The sequence below is a fragment of the Saccopteryx bilineata genome, chromosome 1 (assembly GCF_036850765.1).
Source record: "Saccopteryx bilineata isolate mSacBil1 chromosome 1, mSacBil1_pri_phased_curated, whole genome shotgun sequence".
Taxonomy (NCBI): domain Eukaryota; kingdom Metazoa; phylum Chordata; class Mammalia; order Chiroptera; family Emballonuridae; genus Saccopteryx; species Saccopteryx bilineata.
Genome location: NC_089490.1, coordinates 331,660,072 through 331,683,842, shown reverse-complemented (window position 1 = coordinate 331,683,842; position 23,771 = coordinate 331,660,072). Strand labels below are relative to the sequence as shown.

At 37.8% G+C, this 23,771-nt stretch overlaps 1 protein-coding gene across 5 annotated transcripts in view; it reads right to left on the bottom strand.

Moving 5' to 3' along the window:
* GRM5 (glutamate metabotropic receptor 5) overlaps positions 1 to 23,771 on the bottom strand; it is a 526,023-nt gene that overhangs the window by 119,442 nt on the left and 382,810 nt on the right. For all 5 annotated transcript variants that reach the window (XM_066248572.1, XM_066248563.1, XM_066248590.1 and 2 more), the window contains one exon: positions 19,749 to 19,984. In XM_066248572.1, coding sequence (XP_066104669.1) covers positions 19,749 to 19,984 — 236 coding nt within the window. The remainder of the gene's footprint in view (positions 1 to 19,748; positions 19,985 to 23,771) is intronic.

Sequence of the window (23,771 nt, the reverse complement as noted above, 5' to 3'; positions counted from 1 at the left end):
CTCTTTTTTTTTTTTTCAGTCTAATGGCCCCTGTTCTTCCTGAAGTTACTGTCTGAAAGAGACACAGGACAGTTTTTACTAGCCTAGTTTCGAGTGCTTCATGCTTCCATCCAGGCTTCTAGTTGTGTACTTACTCTTAGTAATTTTGCACCAGGGAGGTCTTCATTACTATGGCATATTGATAAATACCAGTTCCACTTCTAATTGTCTCTGTGCATTTCTATCTGTATAATTTCAACCTTGAAACATTTAAAGCAAAACTCATCTTCTTGACCCAATTTATTTCTTTTGTCTATTTTCTCTATTTTTCTATTAACAAAGTTCTCTCAATAACCTATAATTAAAACCTGGAAGTCACCCTCAACTCTTCCCATTCCCTTGACTTCAGGAGTCACCAAGTTTATGCCACTCTATTCTTATCCGAGAGTAGCTGCAGTGACACCCTCCAAATTCCAGTGGCTTAATACAATAAAATATCAATCTTTTCCTCAGCCAATAAACTCTAAATGATACTATCAGATTAATCTTTTTGAATATGATATTTGATTATATCATTTATTTCTCAAAAATCTTCAATGATTACTTAATAGAGAGAAGAGAATTTCCTCAATCATGGCCTACCATGCACAATCCTTAAATCTTTTCCCACTTTCATTTTCAGCCTTATCTGTTAATATGGAAGGCACTTCTACTCTGCTTGAGCAAGTTTATCCTCTATCACTGGAACAGGCCTTGTATTTTCTCAATTCTATTTAGTTTTTCTAGTCTCTAAACTTGGAATACTCTGCCCCACTAAACTTCAGGACTCAACTGAAATGCTAACTCAGTCATTAAGGCCTAATCGCCCCAGACACAAGCCTCTCTACCTTCTCTAATATCTAGATCTCTTAAGACCCATTTTACTCATTTGCTAATTAACATGTATAACCTCATATTAAAGATTTCCCCAGATAAATTATAAGGTACCTGCAGGAAGAGAGCAACCCTGAGATGATCTTTATACCCTTTTTCTACAACTCTTAAACTAGCTAAGAATCTTGCTTAATGGATGTTCAAATAAAATAGTAATTAGATAAAGAAGAGAAATAGCAAAAGAATACATGCCCTGAATTTGTATCAATACTTTATATTTTAGAAAGAAATCATGTGCCACTTAGGTCATATTTAATATCAACTTTGATTTTATGAAGCCTCGGGTTAATCAGTAAAATAATTTTGAAAGCAACAGCTCACATATTCTGGATATATTCCAGAAATTGAATTGAGAGGGTCACTAAGAATCACCATGGTAACAGATAGATCTTCTAATTCTTGTAGTCACTTTAGAGTAGAATAGCATTTACTCATCATGACAAACATCTGGGAGCTGCTGCCCCCCAGAGCAGTAGGAAGGTATAGCATGTCAGGGTAACTAGCATTCTTCTGTGACCATCTTCAATATCCTAGTACCTTAATACAATGAAAGTTTATTTCCTGCTTACATCACAATCTGATTTAGATTGAAGTTCCAAGTGACTCAGGGAACCATGTTATTTCTGTCACATGACTTGTGAATTGGAATGCTGTCGTTATTGTCTATGAACATATAAAAGCCCTCTTCATAATGGACTCTCGACGCCAACACTCCTCTTCCATTCGCTCAGACTACTCTCTCTCCTTGGCTTCTCCTCTCCACTTACCTGTACCATATCCAAATTCTCCCTTCCAATTTTCCTTGCATACTCTGACCTGCACTGATTTCTCCTATCCATAGGTTTCCATGACTCTTTCTGACTGAGTCACACATTCTGTCAATGCATTAAACTTGAGAGATCTTGGAGCTGACTAAGCAAAACATGAACTGTGGAGTCCAACAGGGTTCAAGTACTTGCAGTGCAACTAATCTTGGAAAAACTAGTGAACCTCTTTAAGCTTTAGTTTCTTATTGCACTAAATACTTATAGTATGACTAATATCCAATTAAACTGGAGAATAAATGATAAAACTGTCCTTGAATTTCTTTTCCACAATGCCTGGCATATAGAAGCACTCAGTAAATGGAGATTATTAAAAATATCCTCTGCTTCCACTGCTTCTGCCTGGATCCAAGTCATCTCTCATCTTATTACTGCAGTAGCCTTCTAACTATACCCCTGCTTTCTTTCTTTGCCCACACCTACCTTTTATTCTTAACATGATAACTAAAATAATCTTTAAAAACAAACAAACATACAGAAAAAACAATTCAAGCCCTTCCTTTGCCCAAACCTTCCAATGGCTTCATGTTTCACTTAAGGAAAATTCAAGGTCAATGCAATACCAATAAAAATCTACAATAGCTCGCCCTCTGTTAACCTCTTTCCCAGTAGTTTCCTCCAACTTACTCTGCTTCAGTCACACTGACCTTCCAACTCTCTCCTCAAATATGACCGCTCAGGCCCCTCTCTGGACTCCATACCTATAACTTCCTCCTCCTGGAATCACCTTCCCTCACGTCCACCTGGTTTACTCTTCAGCTCATCCTGCAGAATATACAAGCTTCCTTTTTTTTTGTAAGGTTATCCCTGACCACCCTATTTAAATGCACCCTTGCTTACATTCTAAACCCTGCTTCCCTGCTTTAATTTTTTTAGCATTTATCACCATCTAATGTAATACATAATTTATGTATCTATTTGTGTTTTAATCTAGCTCCCCCTAAGAAGAATGTAAGCCCCATAAAGTAGGTTATTTCTATCTGTTTTATTTACTTCTATAGCTCTGACAGCAAATAAAAAAAATTACAATGAGTGGCATATAATAGGCATGCAGTAAGTATTTACTGGAGAGATAAGTAACATTATTTTAATAACATATATTTTGTTCTTTTAGGTTGGTACCCCAAAGTACTAGATTATACACTTCTCCTAGATTCCACCTAGCCTTACCCAAGGTTATAATGGCGTAACAATAATTTAATAAAGCTATTTCACATCTTTGATGGAAGGCTCACTTGACACCTTAATTCCACATCATAGCTGTGAGGGGCAGTAGCATCTTTATTTAGTAGCCATCTGGCCGGTGTGTCAGTTCTCTAAAATTTTTAAAGGTTGTGACATTGGCAATTAATGTTAAAAACCCTGACCAATCACGAGGGCTGCAGCAACAATAATCCCACACAGTTGTCATGACGATGTGGGTAAACTCATACAGTATCTGACACTCAGCCATAAAATTAAAATTATAATTACCTCTATCAATTGGCTCAGGAAATGGCACCTGCTATAAAGGCAAGCATACTAGACTTAAACATCCACATTAATGTAAAGGCCAAGGCCAACAGAGACAGAGGAAACATCTTTTTTTTTCCAGTGTTGTATTCTAATAATATACTATTAATAATTATTCCTAGCATGGAGATTATTGGAAAATATATTTATTAATACAACATGGTGCATTTATTTTTCACAATAACTTAAAAGCCAGTACAATCTGTTGTGAAAACTTTGTAGGTACAAAGTTTTAATACATTTCTAGAGATACTTTTTATAGAATTTTTACTAGTACCATAATTTTTAACATCTTCATATTGACTTTAAAAGTATGTATATTACCTACATTCTATAAATGAGGAAGGCATTGCTAGGTAACCGACCTAAGGTTACAGAGTAAGTGAATGGGAAGCTGAACTTACCAGGCCCTCCCTCCGAAGTGCTCCTGCCCACTACACAGCACAGCCTACCGAGACCCCTGAGAGACTCTGAGAGGACGCCGTGCTCGGCAGCTCAAAAGGAATGAGCTTAGGGATTCAAAGCAAGAGGAAAAACATCCTTCCATAAAATAAATTTCTATTTGGTTTTGAGCATCAAGAAGATCACAAGAGATAGAAGAGACAAAAGATTTTGTTCTTTGGTTATTTGCTAGGAGCCTCAAAATATGTCTGGCTTATTCCCAAATATATATGTATGTATATATAGTTGTACTTAAACACTTCTTAAAAGCTGTATAAAAGTAGAATTGAAATACAATAAACTTCACATACTGAAAGTGAACAACTTCAGTTTTCATATGTGTGTACTTTTTGAAACCAGTACAACAATCAAGATAAAGATGCATGCATTCCATCCCCTCCACGTGTTTTCTCGTGGACCTTTCTACTCCCTCCCATCCCCATACAACACTGATCTGCTTTCTGTCATTGTAGATTACTTTACATTTTCTAAAGTCTTATAGAAATCTAATTATGAAGTGTGTACTCTTTCCCTGATTTCTTTCACCCAGCGTAATTATTTTGAGGTTTGCTATATTATTAGGTGTATCAATAGTTCATTGCTTTCTGTTGATGAATAATATTCCATTGGAGCTATGGCAATCCAAATTTTCTAGTGCCATTTGTTAAAAAGCCTATCTTTTCTCCACTGAATTGCGTGTGTCCCTTTGTCAAAACCAGTTTTGCATATACATGTGGGTCTGTTTCTAAATTTCCTGTTTTGTTTTATTGATCTATTTGTCTGTCTTTATGCTGATACCATGCTGTTTTGATTACTCTATTTTTAGACTGAGTCTGAAAAATCATGCAGTGCTAATTCAACAAATTTATTCTTCTTATTCAGAGTTATTTTGAGGATTCTAGGTAATTTGCATTTCCATAAAAATTTTAAATTCCATTTGTCAATTTCCATTTAAAAAAGAATGCTATGATTTTGATTGTTATTCTTCAAATCTATAGATCAACTTTGGGAGAATTGGCATGCTAACATTATTGAGTATTCTGTTATGTGCACATAGTGTATCCATTTATTTAAGTCACCTTCAATTTTCTCAGTAATATTTTGTAGTTTTCAGCATAAAGATTTGCTATCTATTGTCAGATTTACAACCAACTATTTCATATTTTTCATAGTATTTTAAATGCTAGTATTTTTATTTCATTTTCTAATTGTTTAGTACTATTTATTTACAAATACAAGAAATATTTATGTATTAATCTGAAATACTGCAAACTTAATAAACTCACTAGAACTTTTTGTAGATACCACTAGATATTCTAAATATGCAATTATGCTATTTGTTAAGAAAGACAGTTTTATTTTATCATGTCAAATATTGGTGCCTTTTATTTCTTTAGTTGATGTAATATATTTATTTTACTGATTAAAACCTCAGGTGGTAAGAGGTGACCTTCTCACCTGATCATAGGTGAAAATCTTATTATGTTGAGGATGTTCAGTCTGTTCCCAGTTTGCTGAGAATTTTGTGAAAAATGAATATTAGGTTCTGACATATTTAACAATTTTATAAGTTTTTATTTTTTATTTTATTTTATTTTTTTACAGGGACAGAGAGAGAGTCAGAGAGAGGGATAGATAGGGACAGACAGACAGGAACAAAGAGAGATAAGAAGCATCAATCATCAGTTTTTTGTTGCGACACTTCTGTTGTTCATTGATTGCTTTCTCATATGTGCCTTGACTGCGGACCTTCAGCAGACCGAGTAACCCCTTGTTCGAGCCAGCGACCTTGGATCCAAGCTGGTGAACTTTTTGTTCAAGCCAGATGAGCCTGCGCTCAAGCTGGCGACCTCGGGGTCTCGAGCCTGGGTCCTCCGCATCCCAGTCTGATGCTCTATCCACTGTGCCAGTGCCTGGTCAGGCAATTTTATGTTTTTAATACAGTAAATAACACTGATTAATTATTGAATATTAAATCAGCCTTACATTTGGGATAAATTTTACTTAGTCATGATATCATAAAATTTTAAAATATTGTTGGGGCCCTGGCCAGTTGGCTCAAGTGGTAGAGCATTGGCCTGGCGTGCAGGAATCCCGGGTTCGATTCCCAGCCAGGGAACACGGGAGAAGCGTCCATCTGCTTCTTTATCCCTCCCCCTCTCCTTCTTCTCTGTCTCTCTCTTCCCCTCCTGCAGCCAAGGCTCCATTGGAGCAAAGTTGGCCCAGGTGCTGAGGATGGCTCTATGGCCTCTGCCACAGGCGCTAGAATGGCTCTGGTTGCAACAGAGCAACGTCCCAGATGGGCAGAGCATCGCCCCCTGGTGGAAATGCCGGGTGGATCCTGGTTGGGCGCATGTGGGAGTCTGTCTGCCTGCCTCCCTGTTTCCAACTTCAGAAAAATACAAAAAAACAATATATATATATTGTTGGGTATGATTTGCTAAAATTTTGTTTAGAATGTTTTCACAAATGTCTATGAGGTACAGTGGTCTGCAGTTTTCTATTGTAATATTTTGGGCCTCATTTTAGTATCAGGGTAATGCATGCCTCAGTAATTGAATTGGGAAGTATTCTTGACACTTTAGTTTTCTGGTTGAGTTTATGTAGAATGTTTATTAGTTCTTCCTTAATTATTTGGTAGCAATTCACCAGTGAAACCAACTGCTCTGGAATTTTCTTGGTGGTAAAGTGTTTAACTACAAATTTAATTTCTTTAACAGATATAGGACTATTCAGGTTGTTTATTCATCAGCACATTTCAAGAAATTTCATTGAAGTTGATCAACTTATTTTATAAAGTTGTTTTAAAAATATTTTCTTTTTCATATCTGTGGACTTGGCAGTGATACTATCCCTCTCATTCCTGATATTGGTATTTTGTGTTTTCTCTCTTTTTCTGATCAATCTGTTTTTTCAATTTCATTGATCTTTAAAAAGAACTAGGCTTTAGTTTCATTGATTTTCTCTTTTGCAGTCCTATTTTATATTTTATTGATTTTCATTTTGATCTATTATTTTATATCTTCTAATTACCTCCAGTTTTATTTTCTCCTATTTTCCAAATTTCTTAAGCTGTGTCTTTAGACATTTACTTGAGATTTTGTTTTCCTTTCTAATATAGCCAGTTAAGACTATAAGATTTCCCTTAGTGTTGTTTGAACCTCTGCACTGTAAGTTTTTTTCAGTCTGACTGTTAGGGATTGACACCATTCCTTGTCTCATATGGGTGCCAAGAGCACGGGTCTCTCTAATCCTGCAGACAGTTCTTTTCCAGGCTTTAAAGGTAGATGGCAACATTCAGCTGAATACTCTAGAGCAGTGATATTTCAGCCTTTTTCATCTCATGAAACACAAACTAATTAATAAAATTCTGTGGCATGTCAGAAAAAAATAAAGTTATATTTTTTGCTGATCTGACAAAAATAGGTATAATTTTGATTGATTTACATAAAAAATTAATAATAGTAATTACCTGCTTTTTTTTGCTCCAAAATGAATTTAAAAAAATTAGATGCCTATACTTGTATATGAGGATTTCTGGTACCAAGAATTAACCAATCAGACCCAACCTTATTATGCAATGTGGCCAATAAGATGAGACTCTATTATATGAACTATATATTTATTATTCAAGACAGGGCATTCACACCAGATGATTTATTGTTGCGTTGGCTGTTTTCATTTTAATTTTACAATCTAAGGGAAAAGTCATCAGTGTATCTTTCTAAATATTCAGGTACTGCTTGTTTTAAAATTCTTGCAGCACATTGGTTGAAAATCACTGCTTTAGAGCGAACCTGCGCAGATCTCCAGAGCTCTCTTTTCACACAGCTCTGACTTCTTTGCTCTAGGGCTATGAAAATTCTAGCTTCCTTGGTCTCTCTGAACTCACAATGCCATCTTAACTTGGAGGGCACACATCACTTATTTCTTGTCTCTTAACTCTTTGAGTAGTGAGGTTTTTTTTTAATGAAATTAGTTTCAGTTACAGTTTTATTTACTTAAAATCATGTTTGAGAACCAATTTATGAAAACTCAAGAAGAGCATACATTTGCCTTATTTATTTATTTATTTTATTTTTTTTGTATTTTTCTGAAGCTGGAAACGGGGAGAGACAGTCAGACAGACTCCCGCATGAGCCCGACCGGGATCCACCTGGCACGCCCACCAGGGGGTGATGCTCTGCCCCTCCGGGGCATCGCTCTGTTGCGACCAGAGCCACTCTAGCGCCTGGGGCAGAGGCCAAGGAGCCATCCCTAGCCCCCCCCCCCCCGCCAACTTTGCTCCAGTGGAGCTTTGGCTGCAGGAGGGGAAGAGAGAGACAGAGAGGAAGGAGAGTGGGAGGGGTGGAGAAGCAGATGGGCGCTTCTCCTGTGTGCCCTGGCCGGGAATCAAACCCGGGACTTCTGGATGCCAGGCCGATGCTCTACCACTGAGCCAACTGGCCAGGGCCTCATTTTCCTTTTTTAAATGTTACCTTACCCTGAAAATAAAAATTTTTGTATGATCATATTCTAGATGGTCAGGAGGCATGAGGACATACACAAATGTTTGTACAACTCAAAGGGTTAAGAATAACTGTCATTCATTGCTTGATGTCCAATGCCTTGAAAACTGTGTTTTATATATTTTATTGTTGATATCTCAAGTTGGAGAGTAAATTCAGGCTCTATTACTTCATCTTTGTTGGAGGCAGGCATTTTCTCAGCTGATCTTTAAGTGTCTTCTTGGTCATCAACATTTTGAAGCCTCACTAGAGTCTTGTGAGTTAGCTATTATTTTTAATAATCATCCCCATCTCACACATGAGAAAAGTGAGACTCAGAGAGGCTAAGTAGTGGCTATTGGTTGAGTTATTTTATCTAGATCTTCTGGGTCTATAGCTAACACTTTTTACAGTGCACCTGAATGCCTCAAGTGGCTGAGGCAGCAAGCTTGTCTGACTTCCCTTTAGATTATTTGAAATATATTGAATATATCTTGATTTCCAATTCTAGTGTCTGAAGAGTTTAGAACCTTTGCAGCTTCTAAAGCAGGGGCCTTCCTCTGAGAATCTTGTTGACTACTTTTTGTTGGTGGATATTCATCAGGGAAAATTACATGTGCTATCACTTACTTGAATGGAAAATTAATCCCACTTCTTAAAATCTGGCATTCAAGGAAGAAATATGACAGATTATGTTTCTTAAACATTTGATATGTTAGTGTATGGGAGCTTTATCTACCTCTGTTTGATAGTCCTTAAAGCAGACTCCAAGATGGAGAAAAAAAGATTTCCCCAGCAATGAAAAGTATCAAAATATAAACAAATCCAAGAATTGTATTAAGCCAAAACTGTTACATCAAATTCTAATTAAGTTAATTCTTTGGCTGATATAAAGACAGAAATGGCCAATACAGCAAGAATCCATAAAAGAGTAGTGTCCTTAACATGTTCACCAAGTCCAAGTTGGCCCCATCACCATGCCAAATCCCTGAAAAATGCAACCCAACCACAGTTCAAGGCTTTTAATCACTGTAAAAAAAAATAGAAGACTGGATAAAGAAGATGGGGCACATATACACCATGGTATACTATTCAGCTAGAAGAAATGATGACATAGGATCACTTACAGCAGAATGGTGGAATCTTGATAACATTATGCGGAGTGAAATAAGTGAATCAGAAAAAAAACAAGAACTGCAGGATTCCATACATTGGTGGGACATAAAAACGAGACTAAGAGACATGGACAGGAGTGTGGTGGTTACGGGGGGTGGGGGGAGAGAAGGAGGGAGAGGGGGAGGGGGAGGGGTACAAAGAAAACTGGATAGAGGGTGACGGAGGACGATCTCTCTTTGGGTGATGGGTATGCAACAGAACTAAATGACAAGATAACCTGGAAATGTTTTCTTTGAATATATGTACCCTGATTTATTGATGTCACCCCATTAAAATAAAAATTTATTTATATAAAAAAAGACAGAAATGGGCTTTTGCTCAGCAGATTTTACTACATACAAAAGGATAATGTGATCAAAAATTTTCTTCGATGAATGGTATTAATATTATTCTAGTGTAGTCTTTCCTGAAGTATATTGTTAATCAGTGTTACATAAGAAGGATGAGTTCAGAGTAAAACAGCAAAAAAGATGCTAGATTAAAGAAGGGCATTTAAACATTTTTACAGAAGGACTATTTTTTTCCAACATATTGATGTACATTATGAATCTCCAAAAAGTGAATACAGAATGTGATAATCATGGAATCTGGATTAATTGTTTTTCCAAATGCAATCTCAGAAATATTAATATCATATAAGGATGAGGAATCTCTAGTGTAGGGGTTAGCTGTGGCACTTATTTTAATTTGTGATATTTTTATTATAATCCAGCTACTCTTACCCAGACAACGTTTTCTTTTCAATGTACTGTTTGGGATTTTTGAGTCATGTTTTCAGCTTTAGAGATGAAGTGTTTTGAATAATGTCTATACCACCAATATTCATTTTAAATGCAAACAAGAGCACAGAAAAAAGTTGTGATGCATAAGGTAGTAGTATCCTTTAATCCACTTCAAGTCTTCATCAGACATATTCATGAGAAAAAATATGGACACCTTTCCAAGCTAGTGGAACCAACTTTTCTAATATAGGGAATCCCTTTTGTGTTGAATAATTACACACATTCCATAAATATTATTTGTACTTTCAGTATCTTTTGACATAGAAAACAAATAGTGGCCATAAACTACTACAATTTTAGTAATTTAAAATGTTAATTTACAATTTGTTAACTGCAATAGCTTGTGCATAACAATAAGGCACTTGTGTGTATCGCTGTGTGAACATCTGTATGTTCACACAAGGATATACAAGGCATAGTTTAGTTTACTGACAATTTTTAACCATATATGAATTCTGGACCCTGTCAACAAATCAACAGGAACCCCTGGGATGTACAAGCCCACAGACTGGAAACCACTGCTCTAGGGCCTCTTACCATTGTAACACTATCTAGGTCTAAGAGAAGTAAAGTCACATTTATTTAACAATATTTATCAAATACTTGCTCTGTACAAGGCAAGGTGCTAGGTATTTGGAAAACAGGGATGAGTAATACAGCTCCTTTCCTTGGGAAATTAATAATTTAATGGAGAAAGATGAACATAAAATCTTTATATACTAGTATAATACACAGATGTTTATATGTTAGTGTAATGCAGAAAAGAGTAATATTGCTGCAGCTGTTTTATCCCCTGTGGGGATGGCATCATTTCTCCTCCAGAATAAACTGCCTTCTCTGTGGCACAGTCACTCTAGCTGTAGCTTTGGGCTGTAAAGGTGAGCATCCACTCTCCATGGGTAGAATTTTGAGAAAGACAAGAAAATACAGAAATAGCTAAATAGGCTTATATATGAAAAGGAGAGGCTTTTTTTTTTTTTTTTTTTTTTTTTTTGTTTGTTTGTAGAAATATTCAGAAGAAAGAGGTAAGAGTTCCAGGGGAAGAAAGGAGGAGGGACAAGCTCCGTGGTGGTGGAAAGCGGGCAGGGGAAAGGGAGCGTGCGGGGACAGCCCTGTGGGAAAGTTTAGATCAGAAGAAACGCTAGAATGGGTATAGTGGCCAAAGGACTTTTATTTGAAGTGGGCATGGTTGTTTAGGTAAATTCTAACTAAATGAAAACATTAACACAGAAGAGTGTAAAACCTACATACGTTATTTTTTCTCAAAATAAACAGGTCTTAAAACCACAACTAGCTTAAGAATTAGAACAACACTAGCACCCCAGAAATGCCCTCACGGCCAAAGTGCTTTTATGTTGCTCCAAACTCATTCATCTCATCCTCATTTTACTGACAGAAGTTTGGCACATGCACAAATACCTATGTGAGTGCTTGCTTGTTGGCATAACAATAAAGGAAGTGGAGGGTCTGTGTTCAATATCTGAATTGGTATGTGACAAAAAAGACAAAAGACACTGGAAGTGCAGTGTTAGGGAAACAGTTTCTTTGAGAGCAGGAAACAGGAATGAATAGAAGGCATGAGAATGTAGCTCAGTAGGACTGACAAATATCTGGAGGTAGGCCTTTCATTGAGCAAGACTGAGCATGTGCAGAAGGAAGTACAGGGAAGTGGCCACAGCACCCTTAATGGAAAAGCAAAGCCTGCAACTTGGCTGGAGCGCAGATTTCAGGAGTGTAGGAACAAAAGATGTAAATGCAAATGGAGAATGTAAGGAGTTTTAACTGGAGCAAAGAAGTTGGAATTCCTTTCTGTAGACCCAAGAGAACCAAGGAAGATCTTTAAGAATGGAAGTAACATGATGAGATACACTCTTCAGATGAATACCTTTAGGACAATTTTCAGCACAAAATGGAGGAGAAAGAAGCTGGTATCAAAAAGAAGATTAAAGAGGGTATTATTCTGATACTTGAGGGAGAGATAATGAAGAATTAAACTTCAGTAGTAGCATAAATGTTTGAATTCAGGCAGTACAGAAAAGAAAGAACAGATGTGAAAGTTGTTCAAACAGTAGGATTCACAGCATTGGGTCACCAGTTTAACGAGAGGACAAGAGAAGGGGAATAGATGAAGATCACTTACACCTTACATCTTAGGAGACAGGGTAGAGGAGTGATTCATTTGCTTAAGGTGGAGATTCAAAAAGGAGGAACCCAAAGTTGGAGGCTGTGGTTATAGAAGTTATAATGAGGTTTGTTTTAGACACAAAAATTTTAGGTGCCTTCAGGACATCCAAGTGAGAATTTTTGTGTGTTAATGTCATAAATGACACCTCTGGAAGTTAACAGAGGTGACAGACAAGTAGAATTCATAGAAAGGATAGAGCAACTGAATGCCAGTGGGTGACAGAGAATAATTGTAAAGGAAATGAGTTCTTAAATTAGTTCAAAAATAACCTATCATACAGTTATTAGAAAACAGTATTAATTATATTATCTGTAGCTTTGAATACTAGGTAATTAAATGAAAATTAGAAAAATTAAATTATATTCTTAATATTTTATTATTAATTTAACTTATAATTTAAGTAACATAACTGTGCAATTTTTATAAAACTTACTGAAATCAGGCTCACTTTTTTTTTTTTTTATTATGTGAGGGATGGGGAGGCAGAGAGACAGATTATTGCATATGCCCTACTGGGATCCACCTGGCAAGCCCCCCACCAGGCGATGCTCTGCCTATCTGAGGCCGCTGAGCCCTTGCTCCACAATGGAGCTATTTTAGTTCCTGAGGCAGAGGTTCAGACATTCCTCAGTGCCAGGGGCCAACTTGCTTGAATTTACTGAGCCATGGACATGGAAGGGGAAGAGAGAGAGAGAGAAGGTGAAGGGGGAGGGATTGAGAAATAGGTGGTCGCTTCTCCTGTGTGCCCTGACTGGGAATCAAACCTGGAATATCCACGTGTCAGGATGACACTCTACCATTGAGCAAACCAGCCAGCGCTAATGATGCTATTTCTAAATAGTCACATTCTGAGGTTCTGGGAAAGGACATAAATTTGTTGCTGTGGGAGGGGAAGGTGTAATTCCACCTAGCATCTGACGCTGCTGGAGAAAAGAGAGATCAGAACAGTATCTGAGGGAGCAGGCTAGACACACAGAGTAAATAATCTAAAAAAAATTTTTTTATAGGGACAGAGAGAGAGATAGACAGACAGAAACGAAGAGAGATGAGAACCATCATTCATCAGTTTTTCTTTGTGACACCTTAGTTGTTCATTGATAGCTTTCTCATATGTGCCTTGACTGCGGGCCTTCAGCAGACCGAGTAACCCCTTGCTCGAGCCAGCAACCTTGGGTCCAAGCTGGTGAGCTTTTGCTCAAACCAGACGAGCCTGCACTCAAGCTGGCGACCTCAGGGTCTCGAACCTGGGTCCTCCACATCCCAATCCAATGCTCTATCCACTGCGCCACTGCCTGGTCAAGCAAGAGATTTATTTTATTTTTATAATACACAAAGTGTGCCAATACTAACGGACACTGAAATAATTTATATTAATATTCATATTAATGGAGCATGTGTTGATTGGGATTAGAGCATAATGAATTGTGATATTGTTGTTTTGGGTGTTATACACAAAGATGTATATATGCAAAATTTACCAAGCAGTACACTTAAGATTTGTGTATTTTATGCTCTTATATATAAATATATATTATTCTATAACACACACACGTGTGCTTGCATGCACACACACACTACCCAGAAGTGAAAAGTTTCAGGTTTGAAACCCCAAGGTTGCCAGCTTGAGCATGTGCTCATATGGCTTGAGGGAAGGTCAGTCAGCTTGAGTGTGGGGTTGTCGTCTTGAGCATGGAATCATCAACATGATCCCTATGGTCAGTGGCTTGAGCCCAAAGGCTGCTGGCTTGAAGCCCAAAGGTTGCTGGCTTGAATCCCAAGGTTTCTGGCTTGAGCAGGGGGCCACTGGCTCAGCTTGAGCCCCCAATCAAGGCATATATGAGAAGCAATCAATAAAAACAACTAAAGTGACACAACTAACCTTCTCATCTCTCTCTCTTCCTCCCTCACACCTCACTTAAAAAGAAAGGTGTGTGGGGAGGTGTGGGTGGGTCATAAAATGATTATTTGAAATGCTTTTTTTGAATAAAAATAACATCATTTTAGAATGTTTGAAAATTATAGAAAGATAAAAAGAGAGGGATTTTTTTCTTATGTTTATTACTCATTTCTAATTTTCTAAGAAGTCTCTGCCAATATACCACTGTATATTTATTTCTTTTAAAATATTTATATTATAATGTTACATGAGTTTTTATTGTAAGAAAATCAATATTTAGATTGTCATATAAGCTACCTTTTCTTTTTTGCCCTTTATCTTTATTATATTTCTTAACACAAGGACTTTAAAATTTTTTATTTAATCAAAACCACCCATTAGTGGTTTTGATTAAATAGTCCCATTCTCATATACTCATTACTTTTTTTCTTGAGTAAAACCTTACTCATCCTCATACAGTAGTTTTGTCTCTTTAAATTTCCTTTTCCACACTTAACATTTTTTACTTATTGGGGTATTTTTGTATGTGTGTGTGTTCACATGCACACATGCTGTGAAATGAGACTATATCAACCTTTATTCATACTTCATAGGTCTTATGGTTATTCAGTGTAAGTCTTCCAGGTGTTAGTATTTTGATGGCTGTCATTTTTAATTGATTTTGTTATATGAGTTTTGGTTGCTTTTGTTTTTGATGTATTTATCAATACTTTAGTGGGAAATTGGAAGAGGCTATATGAAAGACTATCAACAAAGTGTTATTATAAATCATGAATAAGTCATTCTAAAGAAAAATAAGTTATACTTGAAAAATTATACTAAGGTAGTTTTCATGACTTTGCCATTAACATTGTGCTATTATTGTTAGTCATATTGGTTTTCCATTCAGATAAAAAAAATCACATATATGTAATCTATTCAGAAGTAATTCTAGGAGTTGGTATATTTCCAGGGTGGATTTGTTACTTATTCAAGATTAGAAGTTTTCTTAAAAGTTTCTGATCACTCAAATTTTTAACACTTCATTCTTTATAATGCCACTGAGAGAGATGGCATCAGAGTAATGGCATGGTAGGAAGTGATATCGATAAATCTCCCCCAAAACTCAACAAGATCTTCAACCAGAAACAGAAAAACCTATCCTTGGAGCCTCCAGATGTTTCGCAATACACCCGAAGGTATAGTCGAGCGAAAAATTGGCTAAATATATAATCAAAGCCCAAAGGAAATAGGGAGTAAGAAATGCTCCACCTTCTTCACTAACCTAAATAGGGCTGCTTTCACTGGGAACTGAGATTATAGAAACTAAGGTGGGCAAAGGGGGTGAATATCCAGGCCGCGGCACAAACGACCGAACCAGGTTGTGGCACGGAGATCCAAGCCAAGGAAAAACTGTGCCTGTGGCAATCCAGTCAATACAAGCTAACACTCGCACCAAACGCACACAAAGAAAGACAAGTGGGACAGCCATTTTCCCTGATCTCCTGGTTGGTGTGCGCAGATAGTGAGTGAGAGATTCCTTCGAAAGCCCCAGGAGTGGGCGCCTGTGTTATCCCACAGAGAGGTAGAGTCAGGGGCCTTTGTGTGGGCTGAAAGTGGAATCTCCAGGCTGCCCCAGCACCCTGAAAAAGCCACGCATGGGGAGGGAGCGAGAGCCAATTCCAACGCTGGAACTTTTCCATGCGGGTGGGGGTTTCACTCAGAGGGTGAGGCAGCCAGCCTGATATCCTGGTCTGTGCGTGCAGATAGTGAGCGAGAGTTTCCTCCAAGTGCCCTGGGAGTGGGTGCCTGCCCGTGTTACCGGACAGAGTGGCAGAGCCAGAGGTCTTTGAGTGGGTGGAAGACCCGCCTGATTATGCTAGCAGCTCTGACTGACTGAGCCTTACCCAGAGCCCTGTGCTTAGTGGGAATAGAGTGGGGAGTTGCCAGCTCTTTGAGCCTCTTACTATCCAGGCAGAGGCAGCAGCAACCCCATAGCTGGATTATCAGGCTAATAATTGAGGAAGGAAAGAATAGGAGAGAGGCTCCAGGAACACGGACTCTCTCACTGGCGGAGCCTATAAATGCTAATGAGCCTCAACTGCCAACGAGACTAAAGCACAATACATGACATTGCCATAGAGACTTATCAACTGCAAACCTCTACCTGAGCGTGCCAAAGGGGCAGAACCCAGGGTACAGAGTCACCAACCAGGAAGAGGGAGAGAAAAGAAAAAGCAAGAAGATAACCTCTCAAAATCAAGAATAATCCGCAGACTTTATAACCTATCCCATTTTATTATATTTGTTCGTTTGTTTCTCTTATCTTCATTCTTGATTTTTTTTTTCCTCCTCCAATTTTGTCATTTAACTCTCTGCCGGTCTTACTCTCTCCTCTCCTTGAACTATATTACCCATAAGTGTTACATCTCCCATTATCTTTTCTTTCCTCTTCCTTTCTCTCTATGAGGGTTGCACTCCAAAACCCTTAACTCTCTCTCTCTCTCTGTCTCTCTCTCCTCTTTTTTCTTTTTTCTTCTTTTAGTGGTTCCCTCTTTTTTTTTCTCTCTCTCTCTTTCTTTTCTCCCACTATATTAGTTTCTTCCTTTCTCCTTTACATCTCCTCTCATTCAAACCTCAATAACGAACAAATTATCTTATCTGGGACTCAAACTTATAATGCCACTGATAGTTCTAGACTACTAGATTTAGATGCCTCTCTTAGTGTTTACAGTTTGTCTTCCAAGAAATTTCTAAGAAGCTATGGGTATTTCTCTTCTTTGTGTTAACACATTTTGCTTACTGAGCTATCTATTAAGTTGAAGTTACTATAGACAGTGAATAAGGTGAAGCTTTCTCATCTCAAATGAATTGTAAACTAATATTTCTTACCATTACAACTCAAAAATAGTTGTCTTACACACACTGCCTGATGAAAGGATTTAAGAACATTATACAAGGTGGGCAAAACTAGGGCTACAGTTGTTTGTCCATGAAACAGTATATTCTTGTATTATTATTCATTGTGTTACTTCTTATATGAACAACTGTAAACTCACTTTTGCTGACTCCTGGTATTAGGGAAGTGGTATATGCAGTAGTGTTACAGATATGAATAAACTACCCTTTTGAAGTTGGGGATTGAGATGCTAAGAGGACATTTGAGTAAATAATAAAATAAGGTCAAAAGTAGAGATTAGCAAATATTTGAGTATCTATTATTGTATTCCACAGTCATACATAGATGGCCCATTTCTCTGTTGAGATTTCTGGAGCTTCTGCCTCTCTGTGTTCCTATTCTATAATTATGTAAAAATTACTATATATAGCTACATTGGAAAGTTATAAAGGGTAACTAGTATATCTGATCTCATCTCTAGTTCCTCTTTACCAAAGAGTTAGTGACAACCCCTAAACAGTGTGACTGGGAGAGTTTTTCCAGTTGGTCTTCACGCTCTTTTGTACCAATGTTCTTCTTATCCCACTCATTTTTGTTAGAAGTGTTCTCTACTTGAAATAGTTCTTTGTTTCTCTCGCCCATTTTTCCCCCCCTGTTGGAAGTCTTATTTAGATATAGTCGTGGAAAATTCTTTAATTGATTTCCATGGAAACATTTCTATGGAAACGTTCTATAAAATCCTCCCTTTGCACCTGTTTCTGTAGTGCTCTGTCTTTCACATGAGCACCCTGGTGTGACTTCTCTGCCCAGAATCCGCTCCTTACTCCAGGACCGGAAAGCACTGCCACTTACTCTGTGGGCCGCTCCCACAGCTTCACGAGAGGCACAGATGTATAAATGTTCCTGAATTCTTCCTATGCCCTGGTGATGCTCCATGTTGCAGATGAGGGACATTTTGGCAACAAGAAAAACTGGCTTTTTAATGCTGTCAGTAACAGAAAGGCCACCTCGCTGATTAAAGAGACTCGGACACCACCACCACCAACAACAACCTAATCCTTGTGATCCCAGCACTCAAATGGGCATAGGCAAAAGCCACTCTGAACCTCTGGAAAATTCCATTTAAGATCAAACACCATGGCACTGACAAGGGTTAGAAAGACCTGAATATGTCATCTGGTCCAGCATCCTGCACTCAAGCAAAGAAGACCCCAAAACCAGAAGAAGGCGGCTTCATTCTGTTTTTAGTTTCCCAGGCATCAAGAATTCAGCAATTTAGTTTTGATTAGTCAAAGCTTTCTTACTTGCTGTTCACAGAGACCCAACTCACACCAGCTTTACTGTAAAAGGGAACGAGTGTGTCTCCCATGCATGGGCAGAACCTGGGGCAGCAGGCCGAAGTAAAGGGACGTGGCCATGGGGGCAAATCCCTGTGGGTTTCTCACCACTTGATGTGGGATAAATCACTACCAACAAGTCCCTTATCAATTTTAACAAACCTTAACCTTTCCAGGCACTGACATATACACCAATATTATTTCTACCTGGTTATTAGCGTCAAGAATTCCTCTTGGATGTGCTAAAAATAGCAATAATCAAATCTTTTGTTTAACCCTTACAGCACTGCAATTTTTGTTGGCATAACTATCTCCCTTAAAATACACCAAACCCCTTGAAGGCAGGAACTGGTTTCCCTCATCTTGATGCCATTACAACTAATGCAATATATGGCACAAGTATTTGTTGAATGACTGAATGAATGGCTCTGTTTAGCTTATATATATTCAAACATTATAATTTTACATAGCACTTCCCTGCTACTCTTTTATGGTTTATTGGTTCAAGTAAAAATCAGCTCTGTCCTTCAGCATTCACTTAGTCATTCTTCAGATATAGATAAAAACCTTTCTGTATGCCTTGCAGTGTGTGCTAACTACTAAGGATAATCAAAGAGCAGTATGTAGTTGCCCCCAAGGACAACAAGAACAGTTCTGCTCAGCCACTCACATTACCCTTCTAGCATCGTGCCAATTTCTTGAATGAAATAAATATAATCTAATCATTTAAAATCTCTGTAGAGTGTGCATAGCTCTGATATGTTTTTATTTTCTTTTTTTTAAGTGAGAGGAGGGGAGATACTGAAACAGACTCCTGCATGTGCCTTGACCAGGATCCACCCAGCAACCCCCATCTCAGGCAGATACTTTACCTATCTAGGGCTGCTGGCAACCGAGCTATTTTTAGCACCTGAGGCAGAGGCTCCACTGAGGCATCCTCAGCACCTGCCTTATGCGCTCAAATCAATTGAGCCATGGCTGTGGGAGGGGAAGAGAGAGAGAGAAAGAGAGAGAGAAAGAAAAAGGGGAGGGAGAGGGGGGAAGAAGCAGATGGTCACCTCTCCTATGTGCCCTGACTGGGAATCAAACCCGGAACTTTTACATGCCGGGTCGATGCTCTACTGCCATGCTAACTGGCCAGGACCTGATAGATTTTTCTTAATAAGAATAAAACCTGTTTTTCACTGTTAGCAGCCATACTCACTTAGTCTATGTAAGGGCCCTCCTGTCAGATTACAGCCCTCATTCCATGATACAGTTTACTTAGACTGGCACCTCAGCTGTATCCACTTTAAAGGAAATAGTAAATCTGCTTACTATTGCAGGTCTTGTTATATTTGCTGTTCTCCTGTGCAAACCCTTCCAGCCGACACTGAAAACGATGCTGCCAAAATTCTTGAAACCAAGGGTTTCGGAGGTTTGTTTCTGGCCGGAGTTTCAGATAATAATCATCAAACCACTTGACATCGGGGGATTGGAGCTTGATTGTGATCCCACCAACAGCTTCTCGCTGATAACCATCTGTCACATCATACCTGTCAGCCCAGCCATCACTGTGGGGAAACAGAAAACACCTCAGCTTAGAACAGACATTTCCTAAACAAATAATTCTGCTGGCTTTCCTTTTGTAAAAGTAGTCATTGAATGGCTCCTTTAGGCCACACCATGGTTCTGTATTTTTATTGAGATAGCAGCTTGTTAGAATAAAAAATGTAAAACACAATGGAAACTTTGGATCTAAGAGTGCTAGAAGGCACCAACCCCACTTACCTTCAACTGCAGAGAATAACCTAATGGCTTTGGCAGAATTTGACTGGTGGCAAAATACAGTGTATGTCTGGAAGCAGAGGATCACCATTCATTCACACTATTTACTGAGCATTTTATTCCTATGTCAAGTTAACTTTAGATATATATATATATTTTTACAATAATTATTATAATGATCATAAGAATAAAAATATTTCTAAAACATATTTTATTAATTTAATCATTCTATAACATGATACTCTTTTTTCTTTAAAAAAACCACACATTTTATAGTGAATTATAGTGCTGTTAAAAGTCCTTGCTGATTATGGATATTCTAATAAATATTTGTTAGAGGCTCAAACTAAAGTCTCTGTAGTTCATAGCCCATACATTCTTTTCTATCCCATGCTATTTTTTTAATACATTCAATCTATACACATGTGTAGATAAAAGAACATCTTTTTTTTTTTTTTTTAATCGAGAGGCGGGGAGGCAGAGAATGACTCCTGCGTGCACCCTGACCGGCATCCATCTGGCAAGCCCCCAACCCTGGAATGCTCTGCACAACTGGGACTACTGCTACAGTGCTAGGCAATGGAGCTACTTTAGTGCCTGAGTCAAAGCCATGGAGTCATCCTCAGTGCCCGGGGCCATGGCTGCAGGAAGGGAAGAGAGAGAGAGAGAGATGAGGGAAGGGGGAGCGAAGCAGATGGTCCCTTCTCCCATGTGCCCTGACTTGGAATCGAACCTGGGACTTCCACTTGCTGGGCCAATGCTCTAGTTGAGCCAACCAGGCAGGGTGAAAGAACATCTTAAGAATGTGTCATCAAGGATGGCATCAGGGTGCAAACTTCTCAATATTACTATAATTCTGTGCACTGATCACAGAAAATAATCTAGGAATTTTAAAATAAAGAGTTGAAATCAGAGTTTATGTTATAATGGTCCAAGTATAACAAATAAGGAAAAGTATTCTAAGGTTATTAGAAAAATACATGAGGCACAATGTTGGAAACCAAGAACATGAAGTAATGTTTGTATTAAATTTGTTCACATCTTAGGACATTCAGAAAAAAATACTGTGATTTTTTGCATCCTCTTTCCTACTGGAATTTGCACCACTTGGGCTATGTAAAGGCTGGGGTCCAGTGGTGATGCTTTTTCTTTGAAGAGATGTAAGTGCTCTTTCAGGAGTGATTAAAAAAAAGTCAAGGACAAATTTAACAATTGAGGAGAAAAAATGAGGGAAGAGAAGGAATATGAAAAGGGTTGAATGGAAGAACAGAATGGAGTCCCTGAATGCTTTGTTGGAGTGTTTGGTGATAAGCTGGGTTGGGGTGGGGGTGGGCACTGAGGAAAGGGTGCAGGAAATGATTTACATTGACAGTCATTGTTTACTTTATTGATATTCAGATATTTCTATTTATCAGACATTAATTCTTTTGTGTCACACTTCAAAAGAATTTTTGTCCTTTATATGATACTTCATTTTTTCAGTGAAGAGCATGCTTCTATATTTTGCATATAAAATCAGAGCCAGGAGAATTGTTATGTAAATACTTAGTTGACATAAATGTTCAAATCATTTCATTTATTTCAGTATACTCTTCTATATTGACTATGGTACTGAGAGTTGTTTCAAAGTCATAGATTACTCATTTAGATATCATAGGGGTATGAGACAACTTGAGATATTTCTACAGGCCTCAGTGGGTGGAAGAGGAGAAAAACAAACAAACAAACAATTTCTTCCTCTAAGTTCTCCTTGACAAAACGGTATTTCACTAAAAGTTTTCTATAGTGAAATTTCAGAAACTTCTGCAGCAGATCAAGAGAAAAATAATAATGCAGTATGTTTTGTCTCAGTGTTGAATTTTCATTACTTCACACATTATCTTCCCTCAAGATTCTCATTTTCAGCTGCAGAAGATTTTATTTAAAGCTGACAAGTTGAAATGAAGTGGGTTTGTTTGCCTCATTTTCTCCCTCTGTTTTGGAGGGTTTATTATATCACTGATATGAGAGTGTGTGTCTCACTGGCACTTGAGGAGATGCATGGGCGTGTTGCGAATGGGACAGGAGGTTCTGTTTGTCAAGCACCCGTTATCCAAAGAAGAGCAATTTAAATTGCTTCTTTTGTTAACACTAGCTTGATCTCATGTAATGCATGATTATAAATATTATGTAAGAAATGTAAGATTATAGTGGGTCCAATTCACCTTTCACAGTTCATTCATTGACTATAATGAGGATTGTAAAAGCCTGTCCTGATAGGCTGTCCTGTTTTTGAGGTTATATTGCCATAAAAATAAGTCAGAACCAGAGTGTGTTAATTTACTCATTTCTCATCATACTCTTTAGCTTTTTTTAAAAGGTATACATTTCTTCTTTATATTTATGAATTTAGCCAGAGATGATACTTTATTAGTTCCCTATAAATTACAGTTGTGAGTTTAAAATAATTTTGGCCTATATGTTTTTATTCTACAGCAAAGTAAAAATCATAGAGGACTTTGTGTACAAACAGAATATTCCAATATCTGTGAGACAAAACAAGGGTATTCTATTTAAATTTATTGGGATTATCTGCTCTGTAAGTCTCAAGAAAGTTCATTTCATGCTGGCTAAGTTAGTGGTGCTGTATTGACTTTAGGTTATTAAATATTAAAATTTTCATAAAAACGTGCTTTTAAGATTTGTGTTAAGAGGATAGGTTATCTCTAAGTAAGGAATAATAAATTCAAAAGTGAAATGAAATACCAAGGAAAAAGTTGAGCTTACTTTTCAACTATCTAATGTTCTCTATTGCATTGATAGAATGGGCTACCAAGATTCTGGCATTAATTTAATGCCTTTGGGTGACAAATATTTTACCAAATCAGGAAAAAAAAGGGCAGGATGATAAGGAAACAAACTGAAAATGTACCACATGTAAGGCATTGTACTAGATTTTGTATGTATGCATGCATGTATGTATGTACACATATATCTACCTACTTACCTAACTAACTACCTGGCTATCTTTAAGTCCATCCATCCATCCATCCATCCATCCATCCATCCATCCATCCATCCATCCATCCATTCACCCATCTATTCATTCATTCATCCACCTAATTTTTCTCTCTTCTCACTGGTTAGTATTTTATACATCTCCTGTAATCCATTCTATTATTTTATTTCCAATTCTTTGATTATTATTCAATCCTCATTACATGTAGATTCTTTTTTTATTTTCTTGTGGGAGAGACAGAGAGAGTCAGAGAGAGGGGCAGATAGGGACAGACAGACTGGAAGGGAGAGAGATGAGAAACATCAATTCTTTGTTACGGTTCCTTAGTTGTTCATTGGTTGCTTTCTCATATGTGCCTTGACCAGGGTGGGGGCTACAACAGACCAAGTGACCCCTTGCTTGAGCCAACAAACTTGGGCTCAAGCTGGTGAGCCTTGCTCAAACCAGATGAGCTTGCACTCAAGCTTGCAACCTCAGGGTCTTGATCCTGGGTCCTCCACATCCCAGTCCAACACTCTATCCACTGCGCCACCACCTGGTCAGGCTACATGTAGATTCTGAATTTGCAGATTCAC